This window comes from Trachinotus anak, unplaced genomic scaffold (genome assembly GCF_046630095.1).
Source record: "Trachinotus anak isolate AG129_WGS33_773 ecotype Australia unplaced genomic scaffold, CSIRO_AGI_Tana_v1 ptg000025l, whole genome shotgun sequence".
Classification (NCBI taxonomy): Eukaryota; Metazoa; Chordata; class Actinopteri; order Carangiformes; family Carangidae; genus Trachinotus; species Trachinotus anak.
The window spans coordinates 10,026,454-10,043,200 of NW_027273876.1; the positions used below are offsets into that span (position 1 = coordinate 10,026,454).

Here is a 16,747-nt window from a genome sequence, read left to right on the forward strand (position 1 = left end):
TACCGGTACTTAGAATTTAGAAATTCAAAATGTCAAGGCAGCTATTCAAATTAAAACTATACTATGGCTGAGACAATTTGTGGAGTTTTTTTGAATTTTGAATTTTTTTCAATATTATTGTAAGTTAACAAATAACAATACTTACATCACTCGCCAGCTTCCTGACTTTCATGGCGTGCATGGTCTTCTTATCAATTCCTGAGTCTCCATAGTGGCCTTTCATATTGCTGGTGTACTTCTCCTTGTACTTGTTCTTTTAAAGATATAGAAAAAATAAGAAAAATGAGCATGCAGAACTCTCTAGTTTATGCTTTGCCAAGAGGAAATAGTGTGAAATATCTTGTTTTCTTGCAGCAACAATGTAATACTTACATCACTGGTGAACTTGGCAACTTTAGCGGCATTTTGAAACTGTGGTGTCTCACAGAAATTGATGCTGTGACCTTTTGTGTTCTCCAAGTCTTTCTTATACTCCACCTGTTGGAGGATGTGTAAAATTAAAGCAGTTGCTTTGTAACATTTTTCAGTGCAACCCCTTATTTTGCTGTTGAACAGTCGGGGCTCCGAGGTGCCAGCCATTCCATGTCATGTTATGTGCTATATATACAGTAAAGTGCCTGCAACTTATCAGTCACCAACACTGACATTCCATCATAACTCAAGAGTCACTGAGACAAACAAGAGTTTAACAATGACAGCATGACATCATTTAACTTGTCAGTTGCTTTCCCACTAAAATATCACACAGGGACAACATTGTCACTGTTGAATATTCAAGAAAAATAAGGACATTGTTTTTATTAAATCAAAAACTACACTAACACTAACATTTATTTGTCATGTTTCCAAGGCTCAGAATAGCTGCTCAAGAGGGAAGCAATGTGTTCCTGTGTGAGGTAACATTAGTTTGACGGGACGTCCCGCGGCCTTGGAGGTGAGCTGTAACCCCATCGGACAGGCATGTCAAAGATGACAAAAATGTAGGTTGAGTGGCTTCATGTCGGCTGGACTATATTTCCAGTGCTTGAACACAAACAAACACTGAGCAGTGGGAAATTCTTTGTCATAGACTTTAGCAGAGATTTAATATCTATGAAAACAGCTTCTTGGAGAGAAGCTAGAAATAAGACAAAAGGCAAATGTACTGAATGAAAATGTGGTCTTTTCCTTGAGATCCTGTCAAACACTGACAAACTCACCTCACTGACGAGCTTGTTGATCTTGCGGGCGTTCTTCAGAGCCAGGTTGTCCTCGGATGTCAGACTGTGGAAGTGTGAGGTGCCCTTCATCTTGTTTAAGTCCTTTCTGTATTTTAGCTGCAAAGGGATGAACGATGACTTAGATATATACAGAAGAAGGACAACGTGTTGTGTTACTGTAGGATCAGGAGATTAGCAGTGCACACACACACACACAGTCTAATTTGGGCTGGTTGGAGAGTTTAAAGAATGACAACACAGGGAGGCCCTCTCATTGTGGTCCCTCATCTGTTCTGCCCAGTGATGACAAGGCCAGATGATGGATGAAGCCGAAGCTCTTATACTCTATACTCTGTTATGTTTTCACAACATTTGCAACCAGTTTACATGGTTGCACAACTGATCCAGGCTCCATTTTTAACTGCACGTACACACCAACTTTTGAACTTCTGCATGTTTGACTCAGCAACTAGTTACTTCTTGTTAAGGATCTTATGTATGTTTGCATGTGGTGATACTCACATCACTTGCATTCTCCTGGGCCTTTTTTGCCAGATAATAACCAGGAGTGATCATCGCAGGGAAGCTTCCTTTGCCTCGTTGCTGCTCATATTCTTCAGTATATGCAATCTGCAAAGAGAAAAGTTATTTGTAAAGCACTGTGAACTGTTTTACTGAGTGAACTGAAATGAAATCTTATGCCAACTATGTGAATGCAACATCCTGGGGTTTAAATCCCCCAAAAAACCTTAAAAATAAAGTGTCCAGGTGACCTAGTGTTCTCAAGTGCAAACCATGTAGCCTCTAAAACCAAGGATGTGAGTCAGATAAAGTCTCCTCTCTCTCTCTCTCTCTCTCTCTCTCTCAGGAAACAAAGAACTTTAAACAGTATATCATGATGAGGTGTCCTTTGTAAGAGCAACTTTTTTACCTGGCTGAAGTTCTCCGCATTTTCTCTGGCATGAACTGCTTCAGCTACTGCGGCCTCTGTGCTGGCTTTACCCTTCATCTCCTGCTCATACGTCTGACGATACTTTATCTGGTCGGATATAAAAGAGTTATCTTCTGTAAACCGAGGATCAGGGCTCTGTAACAGTGTTTGAATACCCACGGATGCACTTTTATTTTGCCACTTACATCACTGGCCTGCTCAGTGGCCTTCTTTGACACCTTGTATCCAGGTGTAAGATGTGCAGGGAAACTGCCTTTGCCTCTCTGCTGCTCATACTCTTCTGTATATGCATACTGGGGGAAGTGAAACAATGACTCAGGCACACAATGACATCTGTTTTTTTTTTTGTTTTTTTTTAAGTTGACCAAGTGAACTGAAAAAGACCACATTTTATCTGGTATAAAGTAGACTATAATAAAGCTTACATCGCTAACAATTTGTCCTTGTTTCTTGGCCAGAAGCACCTCTGGGGGGTCGACAAATGTTGTGTACTTTGAAACTCTCTCCTCATGTCCTTTTTTATATTCCAGCTGCAGAAGAAGAAAACGAGAAACTTAATGTGGATCACTGGACTCAGGGTGACATATATTCACCTAAAGCAAACTGCTGACGTGAATGATACTTACATTACTGGCCAAGGTGTTGGCTTTCTTAACAGCCTGGTAACCTGGTGTGATCATGGCAGGGAAGCTCCCTTTTCCTTTTGACTGCTCATATTCCTCTGTGTACTTCACCTGTCACCAAACAAAATCGGTAATTTCACCACTTTACACTTAAATCAAGATATTTATGCAGAAAAAAAAGACATTTGTATATATTATTTATTATTATTATTATTATTATTATATTTCCCATACTCTGACAAATTTAGACCAATGAATCTGAATAAAATAAAAACAGAATTGCCTCTTTAATTATCAAATGAAGGACAGTAACTGTGTTTTATAAAGCTTACACACACAAAAACTTTGAAGTATACTCACATCACTGATGGCCTTCTGTGCCTGAGACATTGTTACTATCTCCTGGCTGGTCACCATGCCTGAATACCACGACTGCTGCTGTGAGAACTCAGACTGAGACTGAAATGCCTGTTTGGATATTGAAAAAAAAGCTGATCATTTTCATGCAGTCACTGTACCTTTTGTGATTTTGTGGTTTACCTCTAATCATGTGATGGTTTAATGAGCCTGTGTCTGTAGAGTTGTAGTTACCAAAATACCAAAAGTTACCAAATTGAAGAGAGAGGAGATGAGGTTGTATGCATTAAAATCTACTGCACAGGCTGCTAAAAGACTGCTGTCCTCCACGATCACTGAAATAATACATTTTCCAGCATTTCCATATCCAATATTAAATCTTAATTTTGATCATTTGGTCTAATATCTGTGATCACTACACACATTTATTTGCAAAGGTTAAGAGATAATAGGGTAGAGGAGTAGGATTGTTTTGTTATGTAAAACAAAGGGATTGATGACTTTTATTATTTGAGTCAAGATCAAGATTTGGGCTGGAACTCCTTTTAACTGGGAGTAAAGGCCAGAGCTCACCTGGCTGGCCATCTGTTTGGCTAGGAGAGCCTTCTCCAGCTCCATGGACCTCATGTCATAGTGGAAGGTGGACATAAAGCGCTCACCATCTTCGCGATACTTCAGCTACAAGTGCACATGGACGACAAGCATTAAGCCAAGGCCAGCACACATTTGCACATGCGCACACTAGACATGTGTTCGCAGCATCTGCTGTGGTGGTTGGACGCACAAAATCAACAGAACAAAACAAAAAAAAACCCTGCCAGCCCTGACTGATATTAGCCTGACTTCAGAACCACAGCACTAAACATCTCTATTCGTATGTAATCAAGCTGAACCCAGACAACCTGCAGCTCCCATGCTTAATGATGAAGGGATAATATTAGTGTACTGTTATTAATAACTAAGATGGGCCAATCGAGATGAAGCTGGACCTGCCAGGAAGGATCCAGAATGGAGCACTGAGCGATGGAGCTCTGAGCTGTTTGCTAATGATCCTTAAGCCGGTGAAAACTAATATTAGAATAGCTGTGTTGCAGGGGATACAAGACAGCACCGACGAGTGACCCCTCTGGAGCATCATCGCTGAAGGGCTAACAATAAAAACCATCTTCCATCAGAGTGAACTGTATGTTAAAATTTTCCACCTGAGCCAAATCTTAAAAACTCAGTGAAAACAAGTCAATATCATCAAGAAATAAATTAAAATAATGAAAACAAAAGCACTGTTGGTTAAGTAGAGCAAGAACCTTTAGTAAGCATGGTCTGAAGTCAGCCCTCAGATCAAATATCAACAAGTTAAGTCCTATGTCTCTCTAGTGGCATACAGCAGTAGCCGATGAGCTTGCTAGCCTACTGCTAATATAAGCATAAGAGCACAGCATGAACTCGTAGACACAGACAGGAACTCAGACAGACAGGAACAGGTGGCCGGGCAGAGGAGAGGAAGGGATGTGAGGCTGTTTTTCCTGACCTATAATTTTAGCCTCCTGAAGCATGAAGTGGGCTCAGCAGAGGGGTTGTCTCGCCTCTGTCACAGTCACAGAAATAACCTGAGCCGCAGTCTCCATTCCACACCTCTGCCGTCACCACGGACCCACAGCAGCAGTCCACCTCTCTCTCTCTCTCTCTCTCTCTCTCTCTCTCTCTCTCTCTTTCCCCTCTCGTAAAGAGGGAATGAGACCTTTTTGATCTGGCAGAAAGGGATACATGTGCTTAGGGTCGGCTCTTGAGCTTTCTGACTATATGTATGTTTACAGGTCCATAGAGCTGAGTCTTTTGGGAGATTACAGGTGGAACCTCACAGAATCAGAATTGGCTATTTGCTATATGTCTATTTAAATTCAGGTGCAATGCATGTATTAATCCCCTTATTTTTAAAAAAAAATTATGATCTAAAACAACACAATGACCACAATGAATAGCAATCTCAAGAGCGAATCCAGTCATGACCGACCACTGATGAATGATCTTTTCTCTCATGGCATTGACAGTGACTTACGTCAGCCTGTCAGCAATACACCTTGAGTCAGATCAAGGCCAAAATATTTCATCTCATGTTGCTGCTGCTGAGTTTTCGTGTGACATCATCATACCTCACTGCTGGCCTTGGTTTGTTTCTTTGCATTGATGTTGATGGGGGTCTCGTAGACACTTGTGAATGTGTTGTTCCTTGGATTGTGCCTGGACGGAAGAGATATTGAAATGGTCATGAGTTTAATCACCAGTTTTTGAGTTTGCGGAAAGTACCGATGTAAAAAACATTTTCACAGATTTTTGAAAGAGGCGTCACTGGTGTCTCGTACTTACACGGAGCAATATGGCCTCTTCTTGTGGCTGACGAAGTTATTGGCGGTGAGAACCATCTTACAGACATCACAGTGAAAACACGCTTTGTGCCAGTTCTGACAGATGAAAAGAGAAATCACATTATTTTAACATCTAAGCTCTTATCTCAAACTTAGGAAACATGACTTCAATCTAGTTTATCATGCTGGGAACAGAAAATGTTTACAAAATCGCATCAGATTAATGAGAGAGCTTCAATTGAACAAGGCCCAAAATAACGACAGCAATCACAGCGTGTTCTTCCGACTGGACTTGCTGACTTGTTCTCTGATGTAGCTTTTAAACTGTATCTCTCTTCTTTTCTGTCTAACATATTTTTTACAAGACTTGTCATAATAGAAATAAGTCAGTGCTACAGTACAAGGATGTTTTTTAAGCCATAGCAGTTACAGTATTGCAAGTGGTAAAACATGTTACATCAATAATCTTTCTGTGGGAATGCATTGTTACAAATTTTAGATCAAACATATACTCATATCCATAGCACTTCAAAAACTTTACATTAAGACGGATGTAATTTTACATACACTTTTTCAAATGCAGTTTATTGACAGATGCTTTTTTCCGTTTCATTCACCTGTTTGCACACTGAGCCATGTGTTGTATTTGACACAGAGAAATAGATAAATAGCTTAAATATTGGCATATTTAGGTTGTTTGACTGTGGTAAATAATTGATTGAGCTGGGATGCTATTATAAAACAACTCCAAATGCCTTCTGCCCACCTAATTTTACCCTTGAACAAATGTGTTTTGGAAGAGCTTGGTCAAATATGTTAGACAGAAAAACTAGCTCCTTCATTCGCCTTAAAGTTTGTATCATACCTATACCTGAGTACTGACTTTCCTATTACTTTTATTTTAAAGTTACTTACTACTTACTGAAAGAATTTCAGAATAGATATTTAAAACTAAACTGATCACTCAAATATCTCCAGAAACTCATTCTCACAATCTTTCAGTTTTACCTGGTCAATGCAGTTGATCTTTTCAGCGGGGTAGACCACAAACCCACACCTGGCACAGGACTGCATGGTGAGTGGTTGTCCTTTTACCAAAGAAACGTCAGGAAAAATATCAGAAGAAGGAAACTAGTGTGAAATATTGGCCAAAAACAAAAGTCAGGTCAGGCAGGCAGGCAAACAGGAGTTTAGGGGAGGAACTGGCAGCGACTCCCAGAAAGTCGTGATAGTCCGTCTCTGATGGCGGTAAACTTAGCTCTGTGACTGTGAAACTCTGAAACTGTCTCTTACTTGACACCATGTCCCATGATGGACCAACCCCCTTCCATGCCCCATGCTTGAAGACTGGTCGAGCCCAGCTGTCTGTCTGCAGGAGGAGAGAGAGAGACACGGTGACAGAGAGTTCAGATGTCACTGTATATGTGTAATGATCCTGAGTTGGACAGCTAGTTCAACTTTAGGCATTTTGCCAGGTCACTAAGAAATAAAAGTGTATACAATTCATAGTAGTTATAATAGAACAAGTGCACAGGAAGAGGTATGGACAAACTGTTACTGTCTTCTCAAAATACAGGGTTACTGCATGGTAATAAATATAAATACAAGTGAATACCCATGCAAAGTATGAAATAAATATTTTATGGCTGGGGCATGGGCATATATGGTTTATACAGTCTGCTTAGACTAACATTTGACAGTATGTACATGTTATTACACAATGTTAACTATAATATTCAATCAGTTGCTAGTTTATTAGGTACACATAGCTGTTTTATAGAGATGTCGATTCCACTGTGTGATCATTTTGGGGAAGGAAGTTGTGGTGCTGTTGAACTGTAATTAATTGAACAGAGGGGTGTTTCTGTTAGCTTACCTTCACTGACATGAATAAGGTGGACGAAATAATAGAAACACCTTAGTAGGCTGTTTATGATGCAATTCAACATCACAGCTCCAAAATGACAGTGAGTGTAAAATGACTAAACAATGGCTTGGGGTGTTTCTGATTATGCCTCACTGCTATTCTTATGGTTAAGGCTGTTTTATTATAGTGTATAACTTTCAAATACACCACTGACTGTAACTGGTCTTCACATTTTAACGTGAACAACAAACCTGGCGGCGCAGAGCTGTGACGTAGTTACGCACCAAGGGGACTGGGAGTTGAACGTAGTTTCGTTTTTGAAGTTTTCTAAGGAACAGAAACTTGGCGAAAACTGTGAGTAGGACAAACGACTGACCACCAACCTTTGCGCAATAACTACTCTGACACAGCATAATACACGAACGATAGAGTGTAAGTTCATGCTAACGTCGCCGCTGAAAATAGGTTTGATGTAAACTACCTAGCATTGGCATTGCTTGTGTTTATGCTAATCGGACTGCCCGGCTAGCAAGTGGGGTTTAACTAATTAAGTAAACTCATTACACTGGTGATTAAACTAACGACTTTATATAGTTGTAGATTAGATAGATAATATTTTATTATACTTAAAAACAGTTTGAACAGCGTGAACAGTGTTGACGTGATTGATAATAAGGAGGTAATAACGCTACGACGTCAGGGTTAAAATAATGTTAGCCATACAGTAGCACAGTTGTTTTTAAAACAGTGCAAACCATAAGCTTATGTGCTGTACGTGTGGTCACTGTAGATGGCTGGAGAACCTGCTCAGAGAAGTGAACTTGAAGTTGAAGGAGGGGATGGAGACGAAACAGATGCCAAGCCTGACCGCAGGGGGAGATTTCTGCTGTTTGGGAGGTGACTATCTTCTTAACTCATCTACTCTGTCTGCAGAGGGAAACCCATACATGCATGATGGGAAACGTAGTTTAGGCTTTCAGGGGTTGTATTCACTTAAATTCAACAGACCATGTATAAGAATGTGGGTTTTACTTAAGCTTTCACTTTCTTTATCATTCCCTCCTTAGTCAGTGATTCTTAACAGTACAGCAAGAAAAGTCCACTTAATCAAACTCTGGTATGTTGCCCTAATATGTCTGTTTGTGATTCTTCTCATCTGTTGTAAGTTTATTTGTGTGCTTTTATTTGAAGGCTGTGCATAACTAGATATTCGTGACATGACTGGTTTTGCAGCTGTAATCCTGTTCCTCTTTCTTTAGAGTGTGGTGCTCTAATAAATTACATTCAGTTTTTTCACTTGAACCTTTTATTCTGTATTGACTGTTTTCTTTACTGGCAGGGTTGCTCAGCAATTGGTACTCCCAGTACTAGTTCTAGTACAGTTTACTATTTTATTTTCCAGGTTAGAAGAAACAGAAATGAGCTTTGCTTTGTTTTAAGAGCAAATTGGTACATATTTATCATATTATAATTGCACCTCTTCTCAAGTAGTCCTTGTAAAACTATTGCTGTAGTGCTACACCACTGTTTGTTCACAGTTGCTTTTCACAATGAGAAGACATAAGCTTCACACAACTGTGCACTTTCAGTAAGACCAACAGTTCTTACTGAAGGTGGCATTGGTTCCTCTTTGCCTCAATTAATAAAAACTTAAAAAGAGAGAGATGTATACCCTTGGTTTGACACAGCAACCCACTTTTAGATAGTCTAATTATTATAATGGGGCAAGGAACGTGAACACAATCTCAAACTCAATTTTGGGACTGGGGTCAGTCCTCAAGTGGCTGCTCAAAATAAGACTGAATTATTATTATTATATCATAGGATGTGGGCCTTCTTACAATGTCTTGTGTCTGACATTATTTTTTTTAAAGGTGCAAAATAGGCATCATTAAGGGAGTAGCCTCTGTTTATTCCAGTCTGATTCACAAGGTGGCACTGTGAGCCTTTGTAGTGAAGGAACAACTGTCATCCAGGTTTCTCCCAGTCACAGGTAATTGATCACAAAGTCTGCGTCGTCTATCTGGTATTTATATTTTTACCCCACACTTTCAGGATAAAAATGTATGATTTTTATTCTCAAAAACCATAAAACAACAAAAAATGAGAGACAATTCAGTTTTTAGAACTATACTAATGAAAGTGTAAAAATTAAATTGTCAGTACAAAATCAATACAAAATATGTCATAGTATGTTAAGCATATAAGCATGAATTTAATCTTTAAAAGCCGTATTCCCAGTCTACAGAGTGGTATGTGATTTACAAAGCCACTTAGTCATGTCTACCTCATGACATGGGCGCTATATTTACAAGTATGACATAAAAACAAATGTCACCTTATCTACAGTACGAGGGTGTGTTTCAGCAGATCAACTTCTGATAGGTCTTTAGTTGTGCTGTCATGCTGAGTCACTTCTAAAGGAATTGTCTATAATATCGTAAAGGTAATGCTGATAATCATCTGTTTTTCCTTAACTGGTTGGACCAAGACAGAAATGATTAATCTCAAAGACTCTTTGGTTAGTTGTAGTATATTAATGTGTTTAGTGAGGTTTCTCGGGAATTCATGTTTTTTTAGTTGTACCCCTTCTTGACCTTCTAGTGTACAGGTTGAAGAAGTTAGGCACTCACAGTATGTGTAGCGATACAGGCGGATTCTGTGCCTGTCAGCAGAGGAGCAACTTGTTGCCCTGTCTGACCTCAGCAGGGAGCGAGGTGCAGGGGCCATGTGTGAATAGGCCTTTAGAAAGCGCTGGTGTGGTGGCGAGGCTGCTGACTCAGGGGGCTCACAGTGCGCCGCCCCTGTCCTCAGCACCCGCTGGCCCAGTCAGGTCTCCATCCAGTACAGAGAGCATGTCAGTATCCTAGCACACAGCCAAAAATTAAGCTGCCAGGTCTGGAGAAACATACTCTTTTTGGGGGAAAAAAAGAAACGAGACAAAACCAACGCATTTCAGATGCAGAGTGGCGTAGCGCTTAATGACGAACCCAGGTAAGACCGACAGAACCGCCTCATATTCCTCTTCGCCGTCCTCCTACCTGCTGCTCTTTCTGCCATGCCCAGCCCACAGCGAAACAGAGCTGCAGCTCTCTCGCACAATTGTTTGGTACAGTATGTTGGCACAATTTTGGGGTGGGAGGGGGGGCTTCAAAAAAGTTCTGGATCACATGTTTGTTAGAATATGGCTGTGCTGCTGGTGAGTGTATGTGTATGAGACTGTTGGTCCGCATTGCTGTGTATTGTTCCTATGCTTGAGTAACCTGATGACTTGGCTCTTCTGGAACAAACCTGGATTTTGTGAGCCCCCAGCTGGCCACTGTTGGCTTAGCTATCTGGATGGATCTTTTAAAGAATGGAAATATGTCAGGTCTGTGAGAATTGCCACTCGTGGAAGATTTCCTCTCGCTCAATCTACATTGATGTGGTTAAAGATTTTTTAAGTCTGCGCTGAGCAAAAATGTTCTAGTTTCTTCTTTAACCCGACGGTGGATTACTGCGACCAAATTTGGCCGTGACATTAATGCCTTATTTGAAAATGTATGTACTCTTTGGTTTCTGAGTAAGTGGTTCAAAGTGTTCTCAGTTTCATGTGAGTTTACCTGCTGTCATGTTCTTTAAGAGTCAAGAATATTTTCTAGAAGACTTTTGGTGTACAAGATGCTGTCATGTACAGTAAGAGTCAGGATTATGGAAGTTTGATCTGAGTTTTGGCCTTTTTTTCTAATTTGTTGCATCTAAGAAGTCTTTAATTTTTGAAATTGAAAGACCAGTGCATTTGTTATTCTTACATTCATGATTATTTTCATTTCTGTTTCTAGTCTTATTTATGATTGATCTAAAAAAAAAAGGTAATGTCTTTGAGTAGGAATATTGTCATGGCTGTGATGTGTTGTATACAATTACTTTGGCTGAACTTAAAAATGTCTGTGTTGCTGCTTATAAGCAAATAATATTACAGTAATCTAGTGTTAAATTCTGATCTTAATAACGCCTTTGTGGAAGTATTAACTGTCCTTAATATTTTGTTTCTCCGTGGCTCCACTAGTAAGAAGAATAAGGATGGCCAGACGCGGGAGCAGGACTACTCTTCTGAAAGCCATTACAGAATTGTTTCACCAACATTCCAGTATAAGATGAGCCACCAGCGAGTGGGCAAGTGCATCATCATCAACAACAAAAACTTTGATGAAAAGACAGGTACAGCAAACATGTTTCAAAGACATTGAACATCTCATTAAATTTTGCTCAGTGTTATAGCATCAGGATTGTGTATTCTAAGCCAACTGTTTTGACAGGGATGAATGTACGGAATGGCACGGACCGAGACGCAGGTGAGCTATTCAAGTGCTTCAAGAGCCTGGGCTTCGATGTCTTCGTCTACAACGATCAGACATGTGAGAAGATGGAGCGTCTTCTCAGGGAAGGTGAGTAGTAAAGTCCTCTGTCGTTCGCCTGGACAAACAACCACAGTTGGTAATTTGAACTATGTCTATAAACAGCACCTTGTAAAAATGTTCAAAAAATGGTTGCAGCTTCATAGTGTCAGTCTCACAGTAGTTGCTGGCAGATCCAGTAATTTTGAAAGGAATGATGGTCCACTACTGCTCACTACTGCTCAATATGACGTCTAGATTTAATTATGTAGTGGTTGCTGATCATTTGAATTTCATCCAAACTGCAGTCATCCTCCACTGGTCAGACCTCAATGAATCAATTTAAAGTTTACATAAAGTCATCTTGACTGCAACCCATTTGTAAACACCTTCATGGTTACACCATTTTCATATGAGGGAAAGCACAGATGCTTTTCTGGGTTTAATACCAGATTTGGTTTCAGCCCTACCAGGTACATTAGGTTTGATATACACAGTCAGGTGCTTTTAAAGATTATTCCCCTTCTAGTCGCACCTTTATCTACACACTCAAGTTGACATTAAATACTGTTCATCTTAATGAATGTTGTATTTTTTTTCCCAAAGCTTATCAGGTCAGGCAGCAGGTGGTGCAGTTGTAAAACTAATTGCATAAATGCTAGTGACTAGCATGGCTTTGGTCTTAAATTGTAAGGACAGTTGAAAGGTCACCTCTCATGCCAATGCCTCTAGTAAATATAGTGAACCTTTTGGTTTACATGATATGACATTTTAATGGCTGCTATTCCTTAGACTTTGCACAGTTTTTTGCCAGTAGTTGTCCAATCTGTCTTCATGTTTCTCAGCCAGACAACTACTGGACGAAAATTTAGTATTGATAATACTGAGCCCTGGAGAATGAAACCTAATAATTTTGTGTTGCTTTACAATCAATCCAAAATCTTACCTTTATCAACTTTTTGTTACATGACACAGTGTCTTGAAAATTCATGGTTGGATTTCCATGACATTATTGTCTATACTCATGGTGCTCAATGGACTTTTTTTTTTTTTGGATTATGGATGCAAATAACCTTTTTCTAGTATCAACAACAGGCCAAAGGTCTACATAAGAAATTTGGAAATCTGATATAAAGATTGTAATTCATTTTCATCTGCACATTAATGCTCACCTGAGGACAAACACATGATATTTTGTATTCAAATTAGTTTAAGTGGTTTTAAACTCTATGATAAGAATATAAACGTAAAAGGCGAATGGCTAAAGGAATTTTAGACAAGGCCCTTGAGCCACTGAGATGAAGTTTAATGAGGCCCGAGCCGAGCTAAGAGTTGAGTATTTGTTTGTGTGTGTATGGGTCAGCCTCGGAGGAAGACCATAGTGACAGCTCGTGTTTCGCCTGTATCCTGCTAAGCCACGGTGAGGAGGGCATGATCTACGGCACAGATGGAGCCATGCCTATCAAGACCATGACCTCGCTGTTCAGGGGGGACATGTGCAAAAGCTTAGTTGGAAAGCCAAAACTCTTCTTCATCCAGGTACGCACCTCTGAAGACTTTCCTTTATAAATGATGATTTGATATAAAACACTATGTGGTGATTAACTAACATTAACGTTACAGTTGTTGACAACTTATTGATTTATGTAACAAGTCAACAACTTTTGGCCCCAGTGTTCAGACTTCAGCAGTTGCTTTTGTTGAGAAGACAGATTTGAATGGCTGTCAGTAGCTCCCCACGGACAGATGATGGTTACTTTGCAAAAATTTGCCCTTCCCAGCTTTTAAAATTAGTTAATGTTTTAATTGCTTCACCAGGTCATCGTTGAGAAAGCTACTCAGGATCACAATGAAATGTCATTTCATTTACTTCACCAGGCTTGTCGGGGTTCCGAATTTGATGATGGTATACAGACAGATTCAGGTCCGCCAAACGACACCCTGGAGACTGATGCTAATCCGAGACATAAGATCCCTGTAGAGGCAGATTTCCTCTTTGCCTACTCCACTGTGCCAGGTAAAGCACTGATTTGAAGTAAAGTCTCATTTTAATGTATATGTTTTTACTGCCAAATTGATGAATGGTTGTGTTGTTTTGAGGTATGTATAACATTCCTGTGCTGGACACTGGACCTATCGGCACGGTTTCAGTGTTGACTCATGTTCATGTTTCCAGGGTATTACTCATGGAGGAACCCTGGACGTGGCTCCTGGTTTGTCCAGGCGCTCTGCAACGTCCTCAACGAGTTTGGCAAGCAGCTGGAGATAATGCAGATCTTGACACGGGTCAACTACATGGTGGCCACCAGCTTTGAGTCTTGGTCTGAAGACCCACGCTTCAGTGAGAAGAAGCAGATTCCCTGCGTGGTCTCTATGCTGACAAAAGAACTGTATTTTAACTGACCGCCAACCTTATTGACCGGACTGTATGATGTCAAAGACTGACCGACTGACTGACCGACTGACTCTACTGACTGTTTCAGGTACTGGCTAAGCGGTCAAAGCATTCAGGGATGATCAGGCCCAGCAGGACACTGCACATTCGGAGCACATAGTAACATATTGCATGTGTAGTTGGGCCTGAAAACCAGCACTCTGTGAAAAAAAAAAAATTACAGTGGCACTCCACGTTCATGTGTTGATGGTGAAATTTATTCCTCTTCTTCAGGTTGTTCTTCAGAATAATGGCGTCACATTTGCTCTGATCTTTGTCGGCAGGCATTGTGAAATATCCATGTTATTCTACCAGCCCGGAAAATTTGCTGCCAGTTTTTGTGGGTTTGGGGAATCATAACTAAATATGTGTCTCTCCATTTTCCAGGATTTGCAGTAGATGTTGAAAGGGACTGTACCTTCTGGACATGGGCAAGCAAGGACAAAAATTGGCACTAGCATTTACTGCATGGAATCAGCTTCTGAGTAACTGAAATGATCGGGATTTGGTGCTCTAAGAGTAGTCTCTCCAGAAACTGATCATAAACCTGTCTCATGGAGTCCAGTGCATCTGTGGAGTGCACACAACTCTATCACTAACACAGTCAAATAAATTGGAAAATAGGCAAGAGTTGAAAGTTTTTCAAGCCCTAACTGATTAATCTTGTCCTTTTATTTTTTATATAATATGAATTTTCAAAAACAGTCAAGGCTTGTTTGAGATTCACTAGAAATTTCCACTATGAGACTGAATAGGAGAGATGAGGGACCTGCCTTGATTATAAACTCAGTCCACTGAAATGTCATCACCATCTGGAAAATGGATCGGATCATTTTCAGTTATCCATGTTTTAATGTTTTCAGCTGTCAGTTGTCAAAAAAAGGAGACAAAACAAAAAGATAACACTCCTCTGAGCAGAAGCATATCACAGTGCTCTTGCCAAAGGCTCAGTGTCTCAGCCTTCCTAGCAAGTTTAAGTTGGTAGCAGCATGCTGGCATCCTCAGGTTCTTTAATGTCCCATGAAGTGGGTAAATGTAATGTTAAAGAATTTCATATACGTATGGCTAGGAAGGTGTGATCTTTTGCTGTGTAGTGATTAGTTCTATGAGATTTTGGGTCAAGTGCATAGTACATAGTCCACCCCCAGGAAAGCAATAATCATTTGCAATTTTGCGAGTTTTCACAGCGTGATGTTGAAGACTTCACTTGCTTGTTGTTCAAGCCCGAGATGAAGTTTGTGTATTTGCATATGATCAAAATAATTTACTTGTCTTATTTATTAGTCAAATCAATTTTATGAATTTGCCTTTTTGAAATCTTTAAACTTTAGATATTCCTCTTAAATATCTTTACTGAATGACGGGATACACGCTGCAGGATTTGTACACCAGATAGACAATTCAAGAATGTCTAAATCTGTCATAAACTTGGGAAATATCATACTGTAAAGCTGGACTGGGACCCAAAGCACAAATGCCACATCATTTCACTGTATATTAGTGTTGTACATTGTCATACTCTACACTGTAGTAACAGGCACCAAGCAATGTCTTAACTATTTTAATTTTAAAAATTGAGCTTTGCTTTAGATTGATTTTAAAATCCAAATCATAAAAAATAAAAAAAATTAAAATTACATTTATATATTATTTTTAAGCACTTTGTACACTTTGCCAAGTTTTTTTCACACAATATTGCATAATTTAGTGAATAACTATTATAAATTATATGGTAAAATCTGAAAATATGTTGTTTAATATATAAAAGACATTTGCTTCTGGTCATTACAATTTACACAAAGTTTGTTCATGCAGATACACTCTCACTGTTTTAATGTCTGTCATTCACAGAGGCAGCTATTACTGGTGGTGACAAGTCTGAACATACAAAATCCATATGTCCACAATACACACACACACACACACACACACTCACACTGTTGCTGCAATGTTTTTACACTCACATGATTGCATGTGTCAGTAATTTAGGGGGAAAGTTAAGCAGCAGCTTTCATTTTACTATTACACTTTCTCCTTTTCTCGCTTTGTATTTTTTATCATTCTTATCAGTCATTTTTAATTATTTTGATAACAATTATATAATATTTATAGGTGCCAGGAGTGTGATCAATACTGGCGTTCCCCATTCTTGTCCAATACAGCCACAACTCTAGAGCCCTCTCGACACATGGATCTCTGATCAGTGATGTGGTGCCCAACCTGTGCTGAAAGGAGTGTTTGCTCCACTTGTTTTGGAATGGAATTGAAAGAGGGAAAAATTTATTTTTAGAAGTTAAAATTTAATGCTTTCCGGTGTTAAATGCTGTTGTCCTCAGGAATATATTTGAAAATATTTGGAAAAATGATTGAATGAATGAATTACATTGAAATAATAATCTGGCCCAATATTTTTTTCATTTGGGGCAATACCTTGTTTAAATAACTTCAAAACAGAGGAATGCTTATGTAAACATTTTACTGTATTAAACATAAAGAATTTATTGTGTAATAAGTTGTGTGTCATTTTTCTTGCACATCTGTAAACACAGACCACATTGAAAGGCTGCAGTTATTTG

The 16,747-nt window shown here is 39.4% G+C and overlaps 2 protein-coding genes across 7 annotated transcripts in view; one reads left to right on the plus strand and one right to left on the minus strand.

Annotated features, from left to right (window-relative positions):
• Positions 1 to 7,787, minus strand: part of nrap (nebulin-related anchoring protein) — a 20,684-nt gene extending 12,897 nt beyond the window's left edge. The window contains exons 1-15 of one of the 4 annotated variants that reach the window (XM_071461967.1): positions 7,613 to 7,787; positions 6,788 to 6,863; positions 6,503 to 6,582; positions 5,496 to 5,590; positions 5,282 to 5,369; positions 3,705 to 3,809; positions 3,135 to 3,242; positions 2,778 to 2,885; positions 2,586 to 2,681; positions 2,337 to 2,444; positions 2,131 to 2,238; positions 1,722 to 1,829; positions 1,200 to 1,316; positions 373 to 477; positions 146 to 253 (exon numbers count right to left, since the gene is read on the minus strand). In XM_071461967.1, coding sequence (XP_071318068.1) covers positions 146 to 253; positions 373 to 477; positions 1,200 to 1,316; positions 1,722 to 1,829; positions 2,131 to 2,238; positions 2,337 to 2,444; positions 2,586 to 2,681; positions 2,778 to 2,885; positions 3,135 to 3,242; positions 3,705 to 3,809; positions 5,282 to 5,369; positions 5,496 to 5,590; positions 6,503 to 6,582; positions 6,788 to 6,863; positions 7,613 to 7,774 — 1,572 coding nt within the window. In that variant the 5' untranslated portion in view covers positions 7,775 to 7,787. Of the gene's footprint in view, positions 1 to 145; positions 254 to 372; positions 478 to 1,199; positions 1,317 to 1,721; positions 1,830 to 2,130; positions 2,239 to 2,336; positions 2,445 to 2,576; positions 2,682 to 2,777; positions 2,886 to 3,134; positions 3,243 to 3,704; positions 3,810 to 5,281; positions 5,370 to 5,495; positions 5,591 to 6,502; positions 6,583 to 6,787; positions 6,864 to 7,370; positions 7,432 to 7,612 lie in introns of those variants that run through there. The other 3 variants (XM_071461966.1, XM_071461970.1, XM_071461969.1) reach the window with 3 other exon arrangements.
• Positions 7,558 to 16,680, plus strand: casp7 (caspase 7, apoptosis-related cysteine peptidase). 3 transcript variants are annotated; one of them, XM_071461975.1, is made up of 7 exons: positions 7,558 to 7,715; positions 8,152 to 8,258; positions 11,410 to 11,561; positions 11,660 to 11,788; positions 13,101 to 13,276; positions 13,616 to 13,754; positions 13,914 to 16,680. In XM_071461975.1, the coding sequence occupies exons 2-7, from the start codon at positions 8,152 to 8,154 to the stop codon at positions 14,138 to 14,140; spliced, it is 930 nt and encodes a 309-aa protein (XP_071318076.1). In that variant the 5' UTR covers positions 7,558 to 7,715; the 3' UTR covers positions 14,141 to 16,680. The 3 variants fall into 3 exon arrangements, with proteins under 3 accessions (XP_071318076.1, XP_071318077.1, XP_071318078.1); XM_071461976.1 differs by having other exon boundaries at positions 7,656 to 7,793; XM_071461977.1 differs by lacking the exons at positions 7,558 to 7,715; positions 8,152 to 8,258 and adding an exon at positions 8,280 to 10,355.
• Positions 16,681 to 16,747: the final 67 nt, after the last annotated feature.

Excerpts from the sequence above, each read along its gene's own strand:
- casp7 (XM_071461975.1), top strand. The coding sequence starts at position 8,152 with ATGGCTGGAGAACCTGCTCAGAGAAGTGAACTTGAAGTTGAAGGAGGG. Across the intron at positions 11,789-13,100 it reads GGAGCGTCTTCTCAGGGAAG|CCTCGGAGGAAGACCATAGT; the intron begins GTGAGTAGTAAA and ends TGTATGGGTCAG. Across the intron at positions 13,755-13,913 it reads TGCCTACTCCACTGTGCCAG|GGTATTACTCATGGAGGAAC; the intron begins GTAAAGCACTGA and ends TCATGTTTCCAG.